We start from the raw sequence: 18,618 nt of genomic DNA, 5'->3' as shown, positions 1-18,618 counted from the left end.
CTGACAGCGACGGCGGCGGCGGCGGCGCGACAGTGGCAGCAGCGGCAACTGCAGCTCGGCGGGCTGCCCTGGCTCCTGCAGGTCCGTCCCTCCAGTCTCTGAAGCTCCTCTCGCTCAGGGTTCGCGACGCGAGGCGGGCGCGCAGCTGTTCTCGGCTCGCATTGGACCAGAGGGAGCAGATGTTACCGGTTGCTAGGAGCGTTGCTAGGAGGCGATGACTCCCCTCCACAGCTAGAGAGCAACTTTCCTGCGGTTCGGGTGCGCTGGCGGCGGCTGCTGGGTGGAAGGTTTGGGAGCAGGAACCAGGAGGGAGGCGAACAAATAACCCCAAACAGGGGGTCCTGTGCTCGCCTGAGTTGGGTCCTGGACAGCGGCCTGGGGAGCTGCGGTTGGCTGAGCGCGCGGGGCTTCAGGCCCTGCTCCGCCGGCTTGGGCAGGTGATGGGGGGCCGCGCCTCCCACGGCAGGGTCACTCGCTGTAGACCCTAGCTGGGTGTCCCGTGGAAGGATCGGGTCTGGGGACGCGAGTGGGTTGGCACTTCCAGCGGCTGTGAAGCAGGACTCGGTCAGTGCCTTGAGACCAGCTGGGATGGCCTTGGGGTAGGTCCCCAGCAAGGGGAGAGAGAGAGGAGTGTGTGACATGAGGTGAGGCACGTGGGATGAGTAGGGGATCTTCCACCCTCTGGGACTCTTCTCCCCAATGTTCCTGTTTGTGTATGCAGGTTTGAACAGTTGATAGATTTTGAAGAGGGTAAAAATAACTAATACATGAAAATCAGTCCAGAGTCTAATTCCTTTTGGCAGTGTCCGTGGCTGCCTGCTGGTGCCAAAGGTTTCAGAAAAAAATGATCCTGTGGTCTAAAATACTTTATGCAGTTAGAAAGACTTCATTTTGATTCAGTGGTTAATTAAAACCTCAGGCTAATAGGCAAACTTCTTTAAAATAAAAATATGCAAGAGAATGTACTTTTCACAAGGGAGACTGGAGAAGATATGCATGTTTCAGTCATTTACACTTTAGTATAAATTCACCCAAAGGCTTGTATTGTCTCTGTATTGGATCACTCAGGCTATGTTTTTATTTTTTATCATTACTTCTTCTTGTTGTTGTTCAATGCAGTTATTGTTCTTGGGTGAAGGGGGATGTTGAGAATGTCAAAGTGGGCAAATTTGGGTAGCCAATGAATGATATTAAAGAAGGGAAGATGACAAACGTAGCAGAGAAATTTTGCCCATGCTATTCTCAGAAAGGGAATCTCATTGAAGAAGCAGATACACAACTTCCCTACAGCTTCAGACCAGGGCCTGGAAGGAAGAAGGCAGCACTGGGAATCAACTAAAAAGAAAAGCTGCAGTCTTTGGAGCCAGGGCAGAGCTGCTGTACAGTGTCATGTTGACTCCTGTAATAGCAGACATTCTGCAAGGTTGAAAGGGCTACGGAAAGTGGCCCTACAAATCTCAGGGGCCCCTGCCCCCTCAGGCACCCAGTACCAACTCAACACCTATGACAAAACGTAGAGTTAAGAGTTTGTTAGCCCTAAGATTTAAAAGCTGATAACTTTGCGTTTATTATTAATCTTTTGTTAATAATAAACTCAGTTTTAGCCATCCATTCACAATGTATATCAAATCATTATGTTGTATGCTTTAAATATCCTACGGTTTTGCCCGTTATACCTCAGTAAAGCTGGAGAAAAAAGCTGGTAACCTAACATCTAGCTGTGTGGAAGAAGTAATAAGTGGGTTGAAGATCTGATGATCACATTTCAGCTATAAGGTATGAAAGGGGCCTTTGAGACCAGCACACCTCAAATCTGGGCAATAGCCACAGCCAGAATTGCACCACTGCTACTTCTTTCTTTTTCACTGTCAAGGAAGAAAGGAGCTGATATCTCAGTCGGCCTTGCCTTCTTGGCTAGCCCATCTCAGGAGGCGCTCTCCTTTACTGTTCACAGTCCATTTTTTTCAGTTTCCTTGAATACGGAAGGTTCTCATTTGACTCAGGTATTTTGCACATGTTGTTTCTCCTTCCTTAATGTGCCTCCCTTTCACCTGGCTTACTCCTACTCAGCCTTCAAGTCTCAGCTGAACTACCACTTCTTCATAGTGGCTTTCCCTCGGAGCCTCCCACCAACTAGATTAGGCTCCTAATTACATTCCCAAATCATCCTACTGATCCCACTTCACAACAGTCATCACGCCAGGTTTCCAGCTTGTTCCACCTTAACACTGTATCCCCAGTTCCTAGCACACAGTGCCTGGTACATCAAAGGGAATCACAAGTACATGTGAGTGGATGCACCCACCCTGCCTGGTTCAAGGCTTCTGTTTTCACCGTAGCTATGCAGCTATCAGTGAGCTTACGTAAGCCATGAGGGCAGCCACTAGTTGCTGTACTTTTTGTTAAGTGAAGGAGAGGAAAAAAGCCTCTCACATAGAAAACTGTTTTCTGCCCTTAGTGAGATGTTGCACTGATATAGTAACTTCTTTTCCTTCTCAAACCATTTTATAAAGGTCACTATCTGTACACCTGAAACTAACATAACATTGTAAATCAACTATACTCCAATATAAAATAAAAATTTAAAAAAAAGAACACTGGCTGAGTTTGGTTGGAAAAAAACACAAAACATTAACTGATTTCTACAAAAAAAAAAAGTCACTATCTGAATTTTAATGGCATTGGAAAATAACCTAAAAGTCCTTTATCTGTTTTCCTAATTCTCTTCTTTCTGTGTCCTCCAGAGTAGGTGTGAGACCTCTGAGTTGAACTGTTTCATCTTTCCTTAAAATTCTCCTCTACCTCAGGTGAAACGTAGCCTCCATCATCACATGCTGCATCTCTATGGGGCGAAAAAAAAAAAATCTGTTTAGAAGCAGCTAGCTAACTTGACCAAAACGAACAGCACTTTTAGTATACCTTATTAGAATGGACCAGGAAATTGCCTTTCCTGCTGTCAATATAACTCACCAAATAATTGCCGAATTCCCTCTTCATCTTGAGGGACCACCTCAAGAAAAATAACAGATTTTTGAAGACATGAAGGAAAAGGTCAAGGTAATCTCAAGATTGCAGAATTGCTTGGTGGCAAAGCCAGAAATAGAACATGGGTATAAGAGTTTAATCTTTCCTGACCCACTGTGTCTGCAGATATAATTTTATAAATTCTTCAATTCTTCTGGTGATTAGAGCAAACCCTTCACTAAACAATTTTGGATTTAAAAATTAAATATTAAAATACCATACTAACCACCTTAGCATTCATCTAAATTCTAATCTTTTCACCACTGAATCTTGTCCCTCCTTGAGACAACCACAGAAGTAATGCTAATCCTGTCTCCTACTCCTTATCTGTCTGCTGAAAAGGATGAGATGTTGTATAATGTAGTAGAATGCACATTAAAATTCATCAGAGCTCTGAATTGTCACCCAAGTCCTCTTGAGCCATGTCTCTGAATCTCCCTGGAGAAACCCTAGAGAAACTAAAGAGACTATGAGGTTTACAAGACATATAATGTGATTTGATTCATCAATAAAATGTTATTCAAGATGATTACCATTTTTTAATTGCTACAAAAGACTTTAAGAATCACAGTCATAGATGGCTGTCTCAATTATTTTAACATTTAAGGATGTTTAAGTCTCTGTTGAAGGAATGTCAGAAGACAGCAATCAAATTTGTCAAGTTTTTCGTTCTGCAGATGATTTACTTTAAAAATCTGTTCCCTCAGCAATTTTCTGCTTTTGCTCACAATTTTATATATTTTCTGTTTTTTTTAAATATCACATATGTTATCAATATGTAGTGCACAGACACATGTAGAAATGCTCAACTGTACTCAGTCTGAGTGCTCAAACTCTGCCCTGTGGCTTTAGAAATGTGACCTCAAATGATCTTTACTTGCAACCCCCCACAACCACTCTAAACAGTGTTAGGATGCTCTAAGATGACTAGGGTGAACAAGGAGAATTCTTAATCAGTGTGTAATGTTCTAGTGTCACCACAGGTTAGGAAGAACTTCAGCAACATAAGAAATGAGCTTGCAATTAGCAAGCTTTCCTTAAATAATCACCACTACCACAACATCTGAGATAATTTTTTTAAAGAGAAGAAAAAAAATGTGTGCCAAATTCTGCCTAGAAGATTCTCACTAAACTGATTCATTTTTCCGTATGCACCAATAAACAACAATTCCCAGCCTTCTTAAACGTAAGGGGAACCAAGTGACTAGCTCTGGCCAATGGACACACAGAAGGAGAGGTTGCCACCTCTTAGCCTGGCTCCTTAAAGCGATTCGATTCTCATGCCTTTTCTTCCCCCTCTATTTGTATGACCAACTAAATATTCTTTTAGAGGCCCTAAGGATTCTGAGATGGGCTTCAATTCCTGAGATGCTAAGAAAGCAAGCTGTATGGGGAAGAACATCTTAGTGAAAATAAACCTTTCTCATACTAACTCACTGACATTTAGGCTTGTTATAACACGTAGCATTAATTCCCTCAACTAATACAGTATGCAAAATGGTAAAAATAAATTTTCCCTGAAACATCTATAGTTTTTTTCTTCCATTTTCTTTTTTTTTGTTTTGGGGATATTAGTTGTGTTTTTACTGCTGTGGAGGTGGCTGTTCATAATAGCTCTGCTCAGTCTACTTCTAGCTTGCTGCATCGGAGCCTTGAAAACTTATCAGAACTGTCTATACGTAGAAGGGAGAGACCTCTGGACGAGAGCCTCCTGGATGAGTAATTACCCACACATTTGTACAGGAATGCCTATATACTGCCTTCTCAGAATGCTCCTCAGATGAAATTAAGTTATTTCAGGTGATCTTTACATTTATAGAGCTCCTTACTTACCCGATATTCTTTTTTTTATATACAGCACGTTCTTATTAGCCATCCATTTTATACACATCAGTGTATACATGTCAATCCCAATCACCCAATTCATCACACCACCATCCCCACCCCCCCACGGCTTTCCCCCCTTGGTGTCCATACGTTTGTTCTCTACATCTGTGTCTCAACTTCTGCCCTGAAAACCGGTTCATCTGTACCATTTTTCTAGGTTCCACATACATGCGTTAATATATGATGTTTGTTTTTCTCTTTCTGACTTACTTCACTCTGTATGGCAGTCTCTACATCCATCCATGTCTCAACAAATGACTCAATTTTACCCAATATTCTTAATTTAAATTCAACACTTTAAGCTAGCTTTTGAGTTGATATACATTGATTTGTATCTGTGTTCCACATAAAAGCCTACAGCACCCTAAAACCAAAATAAATTATATGGGTCATAAATGTAATACTTATAGTTCTAATATATCTATGTCTGCAGTTGGTATGGTTTGAGAGTTAACGGTTTTTGTATATAATGAAATAAGTAATATCACTCAGGCCCATAAAATTTGCATGTTGATGCTGCAAAACTGTATCTTTTTTTGACATACAAAAATTTCACATGTATACGTATAAGCCATCTGCTTAGACTTTATTGATAAAACCAGTAGCAGCAGTTTTACAAAACTGGAATGATTTTCAGTTTTGAACTAATGTGAGTTCAGTTGCAGCAGACATTTTGTACAAACTGGGGCTAATGCTTCTTCTATGTTTCTGTTTTAAACAAAAAGCAATTAGAACTTATCCTCATGCATTTAAATATCTAATACAGAAATAGTTTTTAGGCTGCATAAAATATGCTTCCAACATCATTGTGAGACTGAACAGCTGCTTTAAGGATTATTTGTACAAGAAAAACAGTATAATTCTTCCAATCACAAACTTATTCTTTATCACAGGTAAACAATTTTGTATTTTCTAACGTATTTTCAAAGGGTGTTTCTAACACAAGAGTATTAACATTGAATTGAGTATCGACATTGGATATTTCACTAGCTTGCCCAGTTAAAACACAAGACATAACAGTGCAAGAGTAATACATTAAAACCATTGTTGTTGAAATCTTGATCATTACAAAAATAGAAAGGTATTCTAGTTTTTAAGTTGACCAGTTTAAAAAATTCCAAGCTGTTTTCTATACACTATTCACTGATAGAATTTAGTAATTTTAGAAATGGGGTGGGTCATTACATTCTATAGCTGTTTGTTCTGGTAACAGCTAGAGATACATTCATGCTTCTTAAATAGGAGACACCGTAAGTCAATAAGTCATACTGTGAGAAACAGGAGGACACCTATTTGGAATGTTCTGAAGATTTTCAGAAGTTTCTGAAAGAGAGTTAAACCCTTTGGAAGAAAAAAGTACTTTTCGTTTTTCTCTTAAACCTCTGGGCCACCCAGAGATTGACTCTCTGCTAGAAAATCTGAGAAAATATGACAGCAGCTGGGTCTGAAAAGGCCCATGAAGCAATGGGAGAGGTTTGGACAGCTCCTACCTTACAACCAGCAAGTCTGGCCCTGCACGATGAATTTGCCCAGGAACGCCTGCTTGTGACAGAAATCTAAAGGAAGACCACCTTTTATATTAAACCATGTCATACTAAACTATCCCCGTAAGTGAAATCCATAAAACTAATGACCAGCCTTCACAATCACCAAAAAGTCAGGGCAGTCTAGTACATATAAATAACTCGTTAAAGTAAACAAGGGAAAGAAAAGGTACAGGTTTACAATATTAATACATCTCCAGCATCCAGCTGTGAATAGAACAGAAATACAAAGCACACTCCCTGCTAAGGACAGTGTGCTCCATGTAGGGGAGCACAGTCTCCCCAAAATAGTTAAATATGTTCAAAATGAATGAATCATTCATATTTATATTTTTTTCATGCAAGTTCCTCAAGGACACCCATCAAAAGTTGAGATATAAAGGAAAACCAATAAAATATTTTAAAACAACAGAGTTGCACACAGTATGCATATGGTAAAACACAAATGTGTGAATGTGAACAACTGTTTCAGATGCCATATGAAGACCGAAAAAAAAAATCAAGAGTCAGATTTATCTTGCATTGTGAATACAAAATATTGCTATGAAATCTTGGATGTACCTTGAAAATATTTCTTTTAATCTTTACTTTTTTCTGGGAGATAATAAATGCTATTTAGGAAGAAAATGATTATGTGGGTGAGGTGAGGACAGTCACTTGAGAGCAGAGAGGTGGAGGAGACTGATTCTTCAAAAGAAAAATAATAATGTAGATCGAAGGACCTTTTTTTGGTGGGGGAAGCATCTTTCCAAATACTGTATTTAAAATCCCATTTTGTAAAACAAAATGCTATTCAATTTAATACTTTCCTTGTGCTTGAAGTTAAAATGTTCTTAAAAAAAGGTCTGTGTTCAACTCAAAGATTGGCAAGCCTACTGAAAAGATGGATTTGTAATTTGTTCTGTGGTCAGGGTGTCTGAGCAAAAGAATTAGAAGATAATACTTTATTTTCATCTTCTCAGAGGGGGAATGGCTAAAGACCATTCCAACTTTAACTTTTAGTCAAATTACTGACATTCTATGAATATATAGCTCAATGACTGGCAGAGATTTAAAAGTGTCAATTACTAGGATATAAGTAAGAATTGATTTACCTTAAAATAAAAATAATGAAACATCTCACAGTCTTCAGAAACTCTTAATTCTGCAAAATATTTTTTCATCTGTTACTTAGGCCTATGGCCCTGGTACACAGTGGGGACCCAGAGTGTTTGTTATATCAATGAAGGGATGAATGAAACTTTTTCTTACAACAACCTGGCAAAAGTAAGTAAAATGAGTATTACCCTTCCCACGTGACAGATGCAAAAACGAAGGCTTAGAGAACTTGTGATCTGACATTCATTTTAGAGCTCATTAGGGGAAGATTTGGTACCAGAACAGAGGCCTCATTCACCTAATCCAGTATTTCTTCTACAACCACACCTTCATCCCTGCAATAATCAATAATGCCCAGTTCCACAAGTTGCTGCAGCTACAAAGCAAAGGGTAATCAGTACACATATAAATAATGTCAAAATGTTCACCAGATATTGATCATCCGTCAAGCTTCCCCCTTCGCCCAGTGTGATTATCGGTGTTATCACTCCATCACCCACCGCTTGCTCAGTCAGCCTACGCATGATCAGGGCTCATCCTTCCATTCAGAATTCCGAGCTCCTGTATGATCCAGATGCTTACACACCACCTTTGGCTAATCTGTACAATTGACTATGACAGGGCACAATCACAAAGCTTCCTTTCTCTTGGCAGCAGTGATACATGTAAAGTCATATAAACTAGTAACAGAGGTGGTTTTCGGTCATGAATCAGTAATAATGTAATTAGTACTTTTTATCAATGCATATTTAAATCACTGCTCAACAACAAAAACGCCACAGAGTATCTAAATTTGGGGATCACGTCCTCAGAGCCTTCGAAACTTTCCCTGCCTAGATTCTAAAGGAAGGGGAAAGGGCTTAGATATGTTAACATAAATGATAAAATTATGTGATTATTTTCATGAATCTTCTCCTCAAATGTAAAATAAGCTCAATATCACATAGGTAAAATTGATTCCAGATTGGAGGTTGCTACATTTTATTTGATGAACCATATGAATTAATCCATCTATTTTTCTTGAGATCAGGCACATTAACAAAATGTAACATAGTAATTAAAACTGCAAATAAAATTTAACAGATAATAAACAAACCAGTACATCCAGACTGGTATATTATTACTCAGAGTTAAAAAGCAATGAGCTATCAAGACTTGAAAAGACATAGAGGAACCTATAATACATGTTACTAATGAAAGAAGCCAGTCTGAAAAGACCACACACTATATGATTCCAACCATATGACATTCTGGAAAAGGCAAAACTATGGAGACAGTAAAAAGATCACCAGTTGCCAAGAGTCAGCAGAGAGGGACGAATAAGCAAAACACAAAAGATTTTTAGGGTAGTGAAACACCTAGGAGTGAACCCTAATGTAAACTGCGGACTTTGGATGGCAAGAATGTGTCACTGTAGGTTCATCAATAGTACCGAATGTACCTACCCTGGTGCGGGATGTTGATAGTGGGGCGGGATGGGGGCGGGGGGAGGTGTAAGTGTAGGGGAAGGGAGTTACTTGCACTTTCTGCTCAATTCAGCTGTGAACTTAAAATCGCTAAAAAAATTGTTTATAATTTTTTTTAAAAAGGAAATAGATCACAAGGACCATCATGTTTTATTTCCCAAAAATAGAGGTCAAATCTTATTCCAACAGATATTTTTACAGAAATTTCTCAGTCACAATAAAGTATGCAAATACTAACTTCTTATTCATAAACTTAAAATAATAGAATCTTCAATAAAATTAAATTAAAAATTCTGGGAAAGACTTTGCGTTTCATAACACTTAAGTTTAACTTGTGGCTGCATTAGTATGGTGGCATGATAAAAGACTGCATTATATTTGGGGATAGTTGTAAATTAATAAACATTATCATGGTCCACAAGGAAATGTGGCAAAATTAGTAAGCCTTGCTGAAGGTGCCAACTATAAAGAACTTGACAGACTCTTGAGAGACACACAGCCCTAGAAAGTGAATGTATTATACGGAATAACTTACATGGAAATGTTCTTTTAGTGCACAGGTTCTTCACCAATCAGTTTTCATTGGCAGCCTTCTGATATCTTTTCCCAAACACCAAGGCCTTTAGCAAATTAGAGATGGGAACCTTTTGTTATGGATTTTATTACGGACCATCAATTGGGCAACACTAAAAAATTGTCATCAGTAAGAATTTTTAGGCCACCAAACTTTTTTTTTTTTTTAACATCTTTATAGGGGTATAATTGCTTTACAATGGTGTGTTAGTTTCTGCTGTATAACAAAGTGAATCAGCTATACATATACATATACCCTCATATCTCCTCCCTCCCACCCTCCCTATCCCACCGCTCTAGGGGGTCACAAAGCACTGAGCTGATCTCCCTGTGCTATGGGGCTGCTTCCCACTAGCTATCTGTTTTACATTTGGTAGTATGTATAAGTCCATGCCACTCTCTCACTTTGTCCCAGCTTACCCTTCTCCCTCCCCGTGTCCTCAAGTCCATTCTCTACATCTGCGTCTTTATTCCTGTCCTGCCCCTAGGTTCTTCAGAACCATTTTTTGTTTTAGATTCCCTATATATGTGTTAGCATATTTGTTTTTCTCTTTCTGACTTACTTCACTCTGTATGACAGACCCTAGGTCCATCCACCTCACTACAAATAACTCAATTTCTTTTCTTTTTATGGCTGAGTAATACTCCATTGTATATATGTACCACATCTTCTTTATGCATTCATCTGTCGATGGGCATTTAGGTTGCTTCCATGACCTGGCTATTGTAAATAGTGCTGCAATGAACATTGGGGTGCATGTGTCTTTTTGAATTATGGTTTTCTCTGTGTATATGCCCAGTAGTGGGATTGCTGGGTCATATGGTAATTCTATTTTTAGTTTTTTAAGGAATCTCCATACTGTTCTCCATAGTGGCTGATTCAATTTACATTCCCACCAACAGTGCAAGAGGGTTCCCTTTTCTCCACACCCTCTCCAGCGTTTATTGTTTGTAGATTTTTTGATGATGTAGGCCACCAAACATTCTGACTTAACTTACGTGGATTGCAACATGTTTAGTATATATTTGAGATAAATTTTTATGACGTGAAGAATTACAAGCAATAAACTCACTGGAAAAATTCCTAGTTTTGCCTTCTGTTATAAAATTGAAAGCATTAAGAGTTAGATTCACACTGATTTTAAATTCTTTGAGACTAGAAAATAATTATTGGTCCATCTGCCAAGATAGGGACACCCCCAATGTTGACATTTACCCATTTCATAGGATGCCCCAAATGTGCTTAGTATATAACGTCTAAGACAAATTTTAATCAAAAGAAGCAGAGGAGCAAGCAGGTATCTTTGTTCACAGTGTCACCCCTTTATCTGGCAGCCTCTGTCCAGTTCACTTTTTCAAAAAGTACAAGGTAGCCGTGCCTTTCAACTATTAAATCACTGAGCTCATAAGAACTGTGTCACATTTGTTTGTATAGACCTAGTGTTCCAGGGTCTAACTTACTGCCTTGCAAAGAGCATTCAATATTCAATTCTAAAAATAAATATATTAAATAAATATTTAGAAACAAAAATGATTATTCGGCTCAAGCTGTTTTCCTCACCTGCTATTCTCCAGCCCCTAGCCCAGAGTCTGGGATATAATGTACTTAATATCTTTTGAATGAATAAATTTTATATAAACTAAAACAATAGAGCAAGTAGATAGTTTAAGGGGAAAATGAAGTAAACAAAAATACTGCGTAAGTATGGTGATACCAATGGGAAGACAGCCTTCTCACCGTCTTTAAAGTGCAATTGATAACACCGTCATTTGAAGGCATAGAACCCCCATGGAGACACCCGAAGGCAGCCTTAGTGAGTTATGGGGAGCAGGTAGCATTGTTTTGTTCTATGAGTGTCCCTAGGCCTCCATGCCTGCCTCTGAATTTGTTCTGTTAAGGCTCAAGCTGTTTTACAGGTCTCACAGTGGCTATAAATATAGCTGATTATTGTCTGTGTGTCTAGGATACTGCTTTGTGACCTGAGGGAAACAAAAACAAAGTATCGTAGGAAAGAAAACTCACCTGGAGCCTGCAGGCATCCCCAAAGTCACCTAAACAAAGCCTGAGCAGGCACTCCCTGGCAAAAGCCTTCTATGATGCAGAGAAAAATCAGTGTGGAAAAATGTCCAAAGGGGAAGACGGCAGGCCTGGAGTACTGTTATTGTTGATCCTGTTTGGAGGTTACATATAAAATATTAGGCTCAGAAGGAACTTTAGAAAGGCTGTCTTCCTGGGTGCCCTGCTGTTCCCCTTTAGTCGGAACCCACAGCTCATGCAGATGTTTCTTTTCTTTTTCTTTTTTTTGATGTTTCTATTTTAAAAGACTTCCAAAGGTGATGATTCTGTGATCTCCCTTGGTGATCCCCCTGCAATGTGACCAAGGCCTACTCCAAGTCCTGGGTTTCCTAGAGGATTTTTCCAATACATGGAATTGATACATTTCACCTGTTTCCAATAACTCAAAACAAGAAACTTGACTTTTCATGGTACATGATTAGACTAATTGAACAATTGTAGCTTGGTAAGCATTGCTGTTTTTATTGTGACATTGCTTCAAAGTGTAGTCACCGCACTCCAAAAAGATTTTTAAGTCCCGTGCTATCTCAAAGAGACAAGGAAACCCAAAGAATACGTTGTGAATTAGCGCAAAACCCTCTTCATATCATTCTCCTTATATCTCAGTTAAACTCTCTTGACTTGCTTTAGGTGGAAGCTCTGACTCTGTCCACATGTTAAGAAGACAGGGGGTGAGTCATCCTCTTGGTAAGAGCTCTTTACATTCTAGATAACTGTTCCTAGAAATCACTCCTCAGCTTTCTCAATACCTATCCAACCCCTTTAACTTCCCTACGTGCTAAATTATTCCCAACTAAAACCCCTAAGCGATCCTTCTCCAATTTCTTCATGTTTCTCCTTAACTGAGAATCGTAGGACTTGAGTTAACACTTTGGCAATTTGGCAGCTTTGGGAATGTGGCCTCACACTTCCCCATCCCAGAACCCTGCTCAGTTTAAAACCACCGTATGCGTGACTGGTTCATGGCACCTGGTTATGCCCAACATGAGGAGGTTTGCTGCTGACCACTTCTTCAGATCAAATGTCCACAAAGGCTCTTCTAAGTTCTCAGGAAACTCTCCTCTTTACTTAAGGTTTGAACACCAGAGGACAACTGAACACATTCTCTATTACATCAACAAGTCACTCTTAAAAACCATTCTAAAAAAGAGTATCAACCCTGATAGAATTCCTTTGAATTATGACTTCTGAAGGGAAACAGATAAATAATTGGTCCTATTACTTCCCAGTTGAACAGTTAGGTAAGTTTGAATAGCTGCATTATTAGATCTTTAAAATTTTTTACCTATACGTATGTAATATGGATATGTAACATAAGCCCAAAAAAAGAATGTTGCCCATTTTGAAAAGAGTGTCAGTATAGTGCCACATTATTTATTTTACTTTTCAGGTCGAAGTTGAAATAGGTACTCAAGTTGCCATCTTTACCAGCTCTTTTGATGGGAACAAGGTGCTCTGTCCACATATGAACAGTAGAGAAGAGCTGGGTGTGAGGAGACGCCATGAGTGTGATTTACCAAGATGTGCACAAAAGCACCAGGGTGGATAAAAGATTTGGTCATTATACCTCACTGGGGGTTTATTAAGACTCAGTTTCCTCCATACACCAGGCTTATCCCGGTTGAGGTTGCCCCAAATTCAGACTAGCTTCATGTAGTGTCAGTGGTATAGTTGGTGAGCAGAGCTACCTTCCAGACTAGCTTCATGTGCCTACCCTTTTTAAAGTATCTGAAAATTGTTATTAGTTTTTCTCTAGCATTACTATTACTTTCACTAGAAAGAGAAACAAATCTTAAATGCATTTTTTTAAAGTATGATTGTGAGAGGGCAACACTGAATGGTTACCATATGCCCATCTCTATGCTGTTATTTCATTATTGGAAAAAAAAAACAACAAGACCTTATGAGGTAGGAATTATTTCCATTTTCCAGTTGAATAAACAGGGTCACAGGCTGGCTAAGTTAATTTTCTTAAGGCCACACAGTAGGCAAAGTTCATCCAAACCCAGGCTAAGACCACAGCCTGTGCCGACTTCTCTGAGTTGCGTTAGACCAATTTCATTCTCCCCAACTTAAAGTATTTTCCAGAATTCCACAAGTTGTGAAAAATGATACTTAATCTAAAATGGCTTTTGGTTTACATTTGTTTACTCTTCTTGCATATATGTAATAGACGCTGGCAGTATCTAGCATATTTATTTATTCTTTAATTCTTCTATACTCATGCTATATAATTTGTTTTATAGTTTTGCCTAACTTTTCTCTTTGGAACACACAAATGATTTTTAATACAGTAAAAAATACTTCTGCCATTTCAGGATTATCTATCATTTGCTTTCATCGTGGATCAAACAGACTGGAATGCTCTTTAGTCACAGTTTACTCAAAGGTAAGAGGAGGGACCACATGTAATTTCTAGCCCTGTTTCTTCACCATTAAAGGATATGCCTGCATTTGGTTTTAAGTCGTCTACGAATAATCTTTTCCTACTCACTTTTTTGATCTTCATGTACTAAGCCCTCTGCTGCAAAAGGAGAGCCAGGCTTTTCAGAAACCCCCAGTTCCATGGTCCACACTGAACCATGAATTTAATCAATTCAATGGCTATCAGAGAAGGATTTTCACTTAACCTGATGGGAGTTTCAACTTAAACAATGCATTACTTGAAAAGAAAAGAGTTATGGTTGTCAGCTAAGACCATGTGGTACAGCCAGGATGTAAAACACAGTGACTGACCGAGACTTGTTAACAATTTATAAAATATTGTGGGTGCTACATGTTGCAAAGGCAGAGGCTGTGTTTCAGGCTCGCTGTAGCACCTAGCACTATGGAGAATACCAACATTTGAGGTCAATACGTCACTGTCATGGAAGGAGTTGCAGAGTGAACAGTGCCTAAAGTGGGCGACAATGCAGTACGATGCTCTCTTTTTCTCTTCCCATCATGGCGGGGATTCTGTCTCAAACTTTGCACAGGTGGAATGCCAGGTCTATTACTTCCGAAGACATTACAAGCTCTTTTTCTGTTAAGAAAGGCAAGACCTCCCCCCTCATAGTTATGCAACAGGAGCAAAAAGAGGTTCCAAAACAACTGCACATCACACTGGGAGCCAGTGAAGGAGAGAAGTGAGAGCAGGTGCTCGGCTGCCTGGTGAATGGCCCATTTAAAAATTCAACAATAGTCAGAGGGGCGCAGAGAACGCAAGAGTCACCACCGTGTTTGGGGAAACGGGCACTTCTCGATTCAGTGTAAACTCATTCCCTGAAAGAAGGCACGCTGGAAACCAGCTTTCCATAAACCTAGTGCATCCTTTACCCTCCACAATAGTATTTTAAAAGCATTCTCTTCGGGAAAAACTCATGGAAAGAACTACTCAAGCAACAAATATTAGTGCTTCTTCAATTTCGTATGTCCCTATGAGATATTAATTATTAGCTAGATGAAATAGGCAAAAGCAGCTTTAACATGGCAGAAGCAACTAATTATCTTTCCTAACTCCTTTGAAAAGCAAATGCAGATATAAAAGCTCAAGTGAAAAACATGTTAAGTGCATTGTGTCTAGACTCCGCCAAGAAAATAAGGAAATTTAAGTGCACAAAAAGAAAAGATTTTACTAAACCAGAATTTCAAGTCTATGTAAAAAAATTCACCTCATATTTTGATGTATCTTGTCATTAGCATTTTATATTTATACAATCAGCTTTAGGGTGAACGTTGCTAGATAATTCAAGATGTGCATGCATCCTACATGGTAAATAGCACCAACATAGTAAAACTATACAAATGAAAAATGCTTTTCAGGCATTCTTCCCTTAAAATTTCTGTAAACTGTATCGTAAGCAGACTATTAGAAAGCAGATCAAACACACAAGGATATTTTCACTACCCCAGCAGAAAACCTTAGAAAGGGTGAGGCAAGGCAGCAGCAAATGAAGTATAGGTGACTATTGGGCTCTATGAGACAAGGGATGCGGCAAAACATCGAGCAGGAAAATATGAGGAGAAAACATCCAGGCCTGTCTGTACAATAGATGCAGATTTTTTCAAATGTAAATTTTAAAGTGAATGCTGCTTTTATGTCACTGCAGAAAGGAAAGCATAACAAGGCTGCTCTGCTTCCCTTTAAGCACAGGCGCGTAAAGAGAGTAAGGGATGTGAAAAGCCAATTCTTTGCGCCGCTACTTAATCAATTGCACTCAGTTCTACTCCATGACACAGCCGCACTGCACAGAGCACTCAGCAGTTAATGGATACGATGTTGGAAAAGCACTTTGAGGTCTTCCAAAGCAAGGTAGGGGAAAACCCCAAAGGAGCATGGTTTTACTACTTGTTCCCAATAACTGAGCAGCATTATATCCGAAACTCCCATGCCCTGAAAAGAAATTAAGATATTCCTTTATTTTTCTAATTCTGATTCTTCCATATGAAATCACTTCTTTCAAAAGCTTCAAATCAGAGTCGAGTTATCCTGTGTCTTAGTCTGGGCTTGTCAGGATAACCGTTACATGCTGTAAGGAATAAATATGTGCTTCAAGTGTTACAGCCTACGTTTACAATCTGTCAAAATGTAGAGCTGAGGAGGAGTTATGTGTTTTTAACTGTATACATCCATCACTAGCTATCACTCTTCCCACAGACGGCAAAAAGTCAACAATGAAACATAAAAGCTAAAAATAAGTGACAGCAATTGCTCAGAAGAGCTGCACACGGGGCTCAGTGTTACATGTACACACATTCCTTCCCTTTTCTTATTACTGCCAATTTAAAGTAATTGAGATTAAGGGCTCAGATCTAAGAAAATAAACATGCACTGCACAAAAATGTAAAAGTCAGTTAGAAATAAAATTTCATGCTCATAACCATACATGATCAGTGTTCTAAATGGCACGTGCCCAAAATGCAAGTAGTGACTAATATATGTTGCTGCAATACCACGAAAAAAATGACAATTATAGGCACTTCAAATGCTCAAAGAAGAATTAGGGTCGTTGCTTACAAACTGAAAATATTCTTCATTCACAGGTGTTATAGCATGTTCATTTCTAAGAGTCAATCAAATCAACATCTATTAAAGTCCATTGTATACAATTTACTATGCTCTGATGATGGAAAATATGGCATTAAAAAAGTATGGTTTACATGCAAACACAGAATCAAAATATATGTATGAGTGAGTATACTGTATTGAATATAGAAAAAGCATAATCTAGAAGGAGAACACTAGATTCAGAAAAATCAATACCTCCATGACTTAATAGGTTTTTCGGTTTTCTTCTCATTCTGTAAGAATTTATTAGGTGAGAAAAACAGCATAAAAACCTAGAAAGTTTTCATTTTGAAATCTTACATACTCAAAAGGAGACAAGTTGTCTTACAACAGTAGTTTTCGAATTCTTTTTTAGTTTCAAAATGGGTCACCTAACCAAATCTCATAGGAAACCACAATATATAAGTGAGATAAACAAAGAGGTATTTAATTCAAATTTGCTTTATAAGTGTAAGGTTTTAAAACTTATTTGTTAGGCAAATAAATGAAGGGTTTTTTTATAAAGAGAAAAACATGAAATAGGGGATTATGGATGACAGTTACATTCTTCTATGAACCTCGGCGACAGGTTCATTTCTGTATTTTGGAGTATTTTGCCCCATACTAAGAAAATTCTGATTCCTACACACAAGTGGTTACAAACAGTAACTTTTAACATCTCCCTTGCAATCGAAGGGAGCAGAGACAGCCAGAGAAGCTTCCTTCTATAGCCTGAACCAAAATTTAATAACCTATTAACAGAAATTAACTCAACATCATTCATCTCAACTACAATAACATTTCCAATAAAGTATACTCGACAGTGCATATGGGCTTTTAAAAAAAATTACAGTATTTAAATCCAAATCAAACCTTTGAGAAACCCAAAGATCCCTCCACCCCCAGAATGTCCTAGGGTCTAATAGAATCCAATCCCTACTTAAAGCCTGTCTTTAAAAAAAGCCTGCCAGCAAGCACTGAGTTGGTATCAGTACTCAAAACACGGGTCACCAGGGTAGGTATAGCCCACAAACACCTCTTGGCAAACCTAGGATTCGAGTAAAGTGTGCCACCTGCAGACCTGCTGCCCTTTGGTCTCCTTCATTTCCTCCCAATGGTCTTGCTCCTCCCCTCCACTACTGTTTTGACCCAGAGCAATCCAACCGATCATCTCTTTACGCTTCATGGTACGCCTATTATACACAGAAATCACCAACGTAACGTCAGAGAGCTGAAAGAGGGCCACCTGGAAAACAAAGGTCTCCTTATAGACAGGATTGGGCTGACCACGTCGGATGGAGGTCTTGCAGCGGGACATCTCTTGACCCACAGAACTGAGAAGAAAGAGCTTTCCATATGTATCTGAGGAAACAATGGAAATGAGAAAACATCAGTGCCTTCCGTTTTGCTAGGTTAATTGCAATATCTACACATACTGACATACTGAGCAGCATCTTTAGGCCCGGAATTTGCTGTAGGACTAACACATCTTACATGAGCTCTTCAGGAAAGGGATTATTACCTTTATGCTTAATGTTTCATGCAGCCCACCATGGGGCACCTTGCTGACGTTCATTAGAAGCTCTGTATGTGCAAGGGTATGTACATGCACAGGCATGTGTGCAATGGTATTTGTAGACATGCACAGTTCTTCATCCACATTTTATTTATGTAACTATAAATACACATTTTGCTCTATGTGTCTTTCCATTTTCAAAGGGCTGTTTATGCCTAAAGAGTCTCTTCTCTTCTCATTCTCTACATATTCTTTGGACCATATTATCCACTCAGTGACAACTACCAGATCTGTATCTCTGGCCTAGACTTCCCTCCCAAGCTCAAGATCTAACTGAATATCATACTTCTTCTTGTGGAAATCCCATTTCACACTCATCATGTCTCCAACTCTTAAAAACTTGCTGT

General features: G+C 39.0%; 1 protein-coding gene across 1 annotated transcript in view; it reads right to left on the bottom strand.

Moving 5' to 3' along the window:
* Positions 1–17,059: 17,059 nt before the first annotated feature.
* Positions 17,060–18,618, bottom strand: part of SYT16 (synaptotagmin 16) — a 122,474-nt gene continuing 120,915 nt past the window's right edge. Inside the window, exon 6 of the mRNA XM_027111762.1 lies at positions 17,060–18,057. Coding sequence (XP_026967563.1) covers positions 17,744–18,057 — 314 coding nt within the window. The 3' untranslated portion in view covers positions 17,060–17,743. The remainder of the gene's footprint in view (positions 18,058–18,618) is intronic.

The sequence above is a fragment of the Aethalodelphis obliquidens genome, unplaced genomic scaffold (assembly GCF_003676395.1).
Source record: "Aethalodelphis obliquidens isolate GAN/ISIS:26980383/991018 unplaced genomic scaffold, ASM367639v1 scaffold10, whole genome shotgun sequence".
NCBI lineage: Eukaryota > Metazoa > Chordata > Mammalia > Artiodactyla > Delphinidae > Aethalodelphis > Aethalodelphis obliquidens.
Note: the sequence above shows the minus strand (reverse complement) of the source record. Positions and strands in the feature narration are given on the sequence as shown.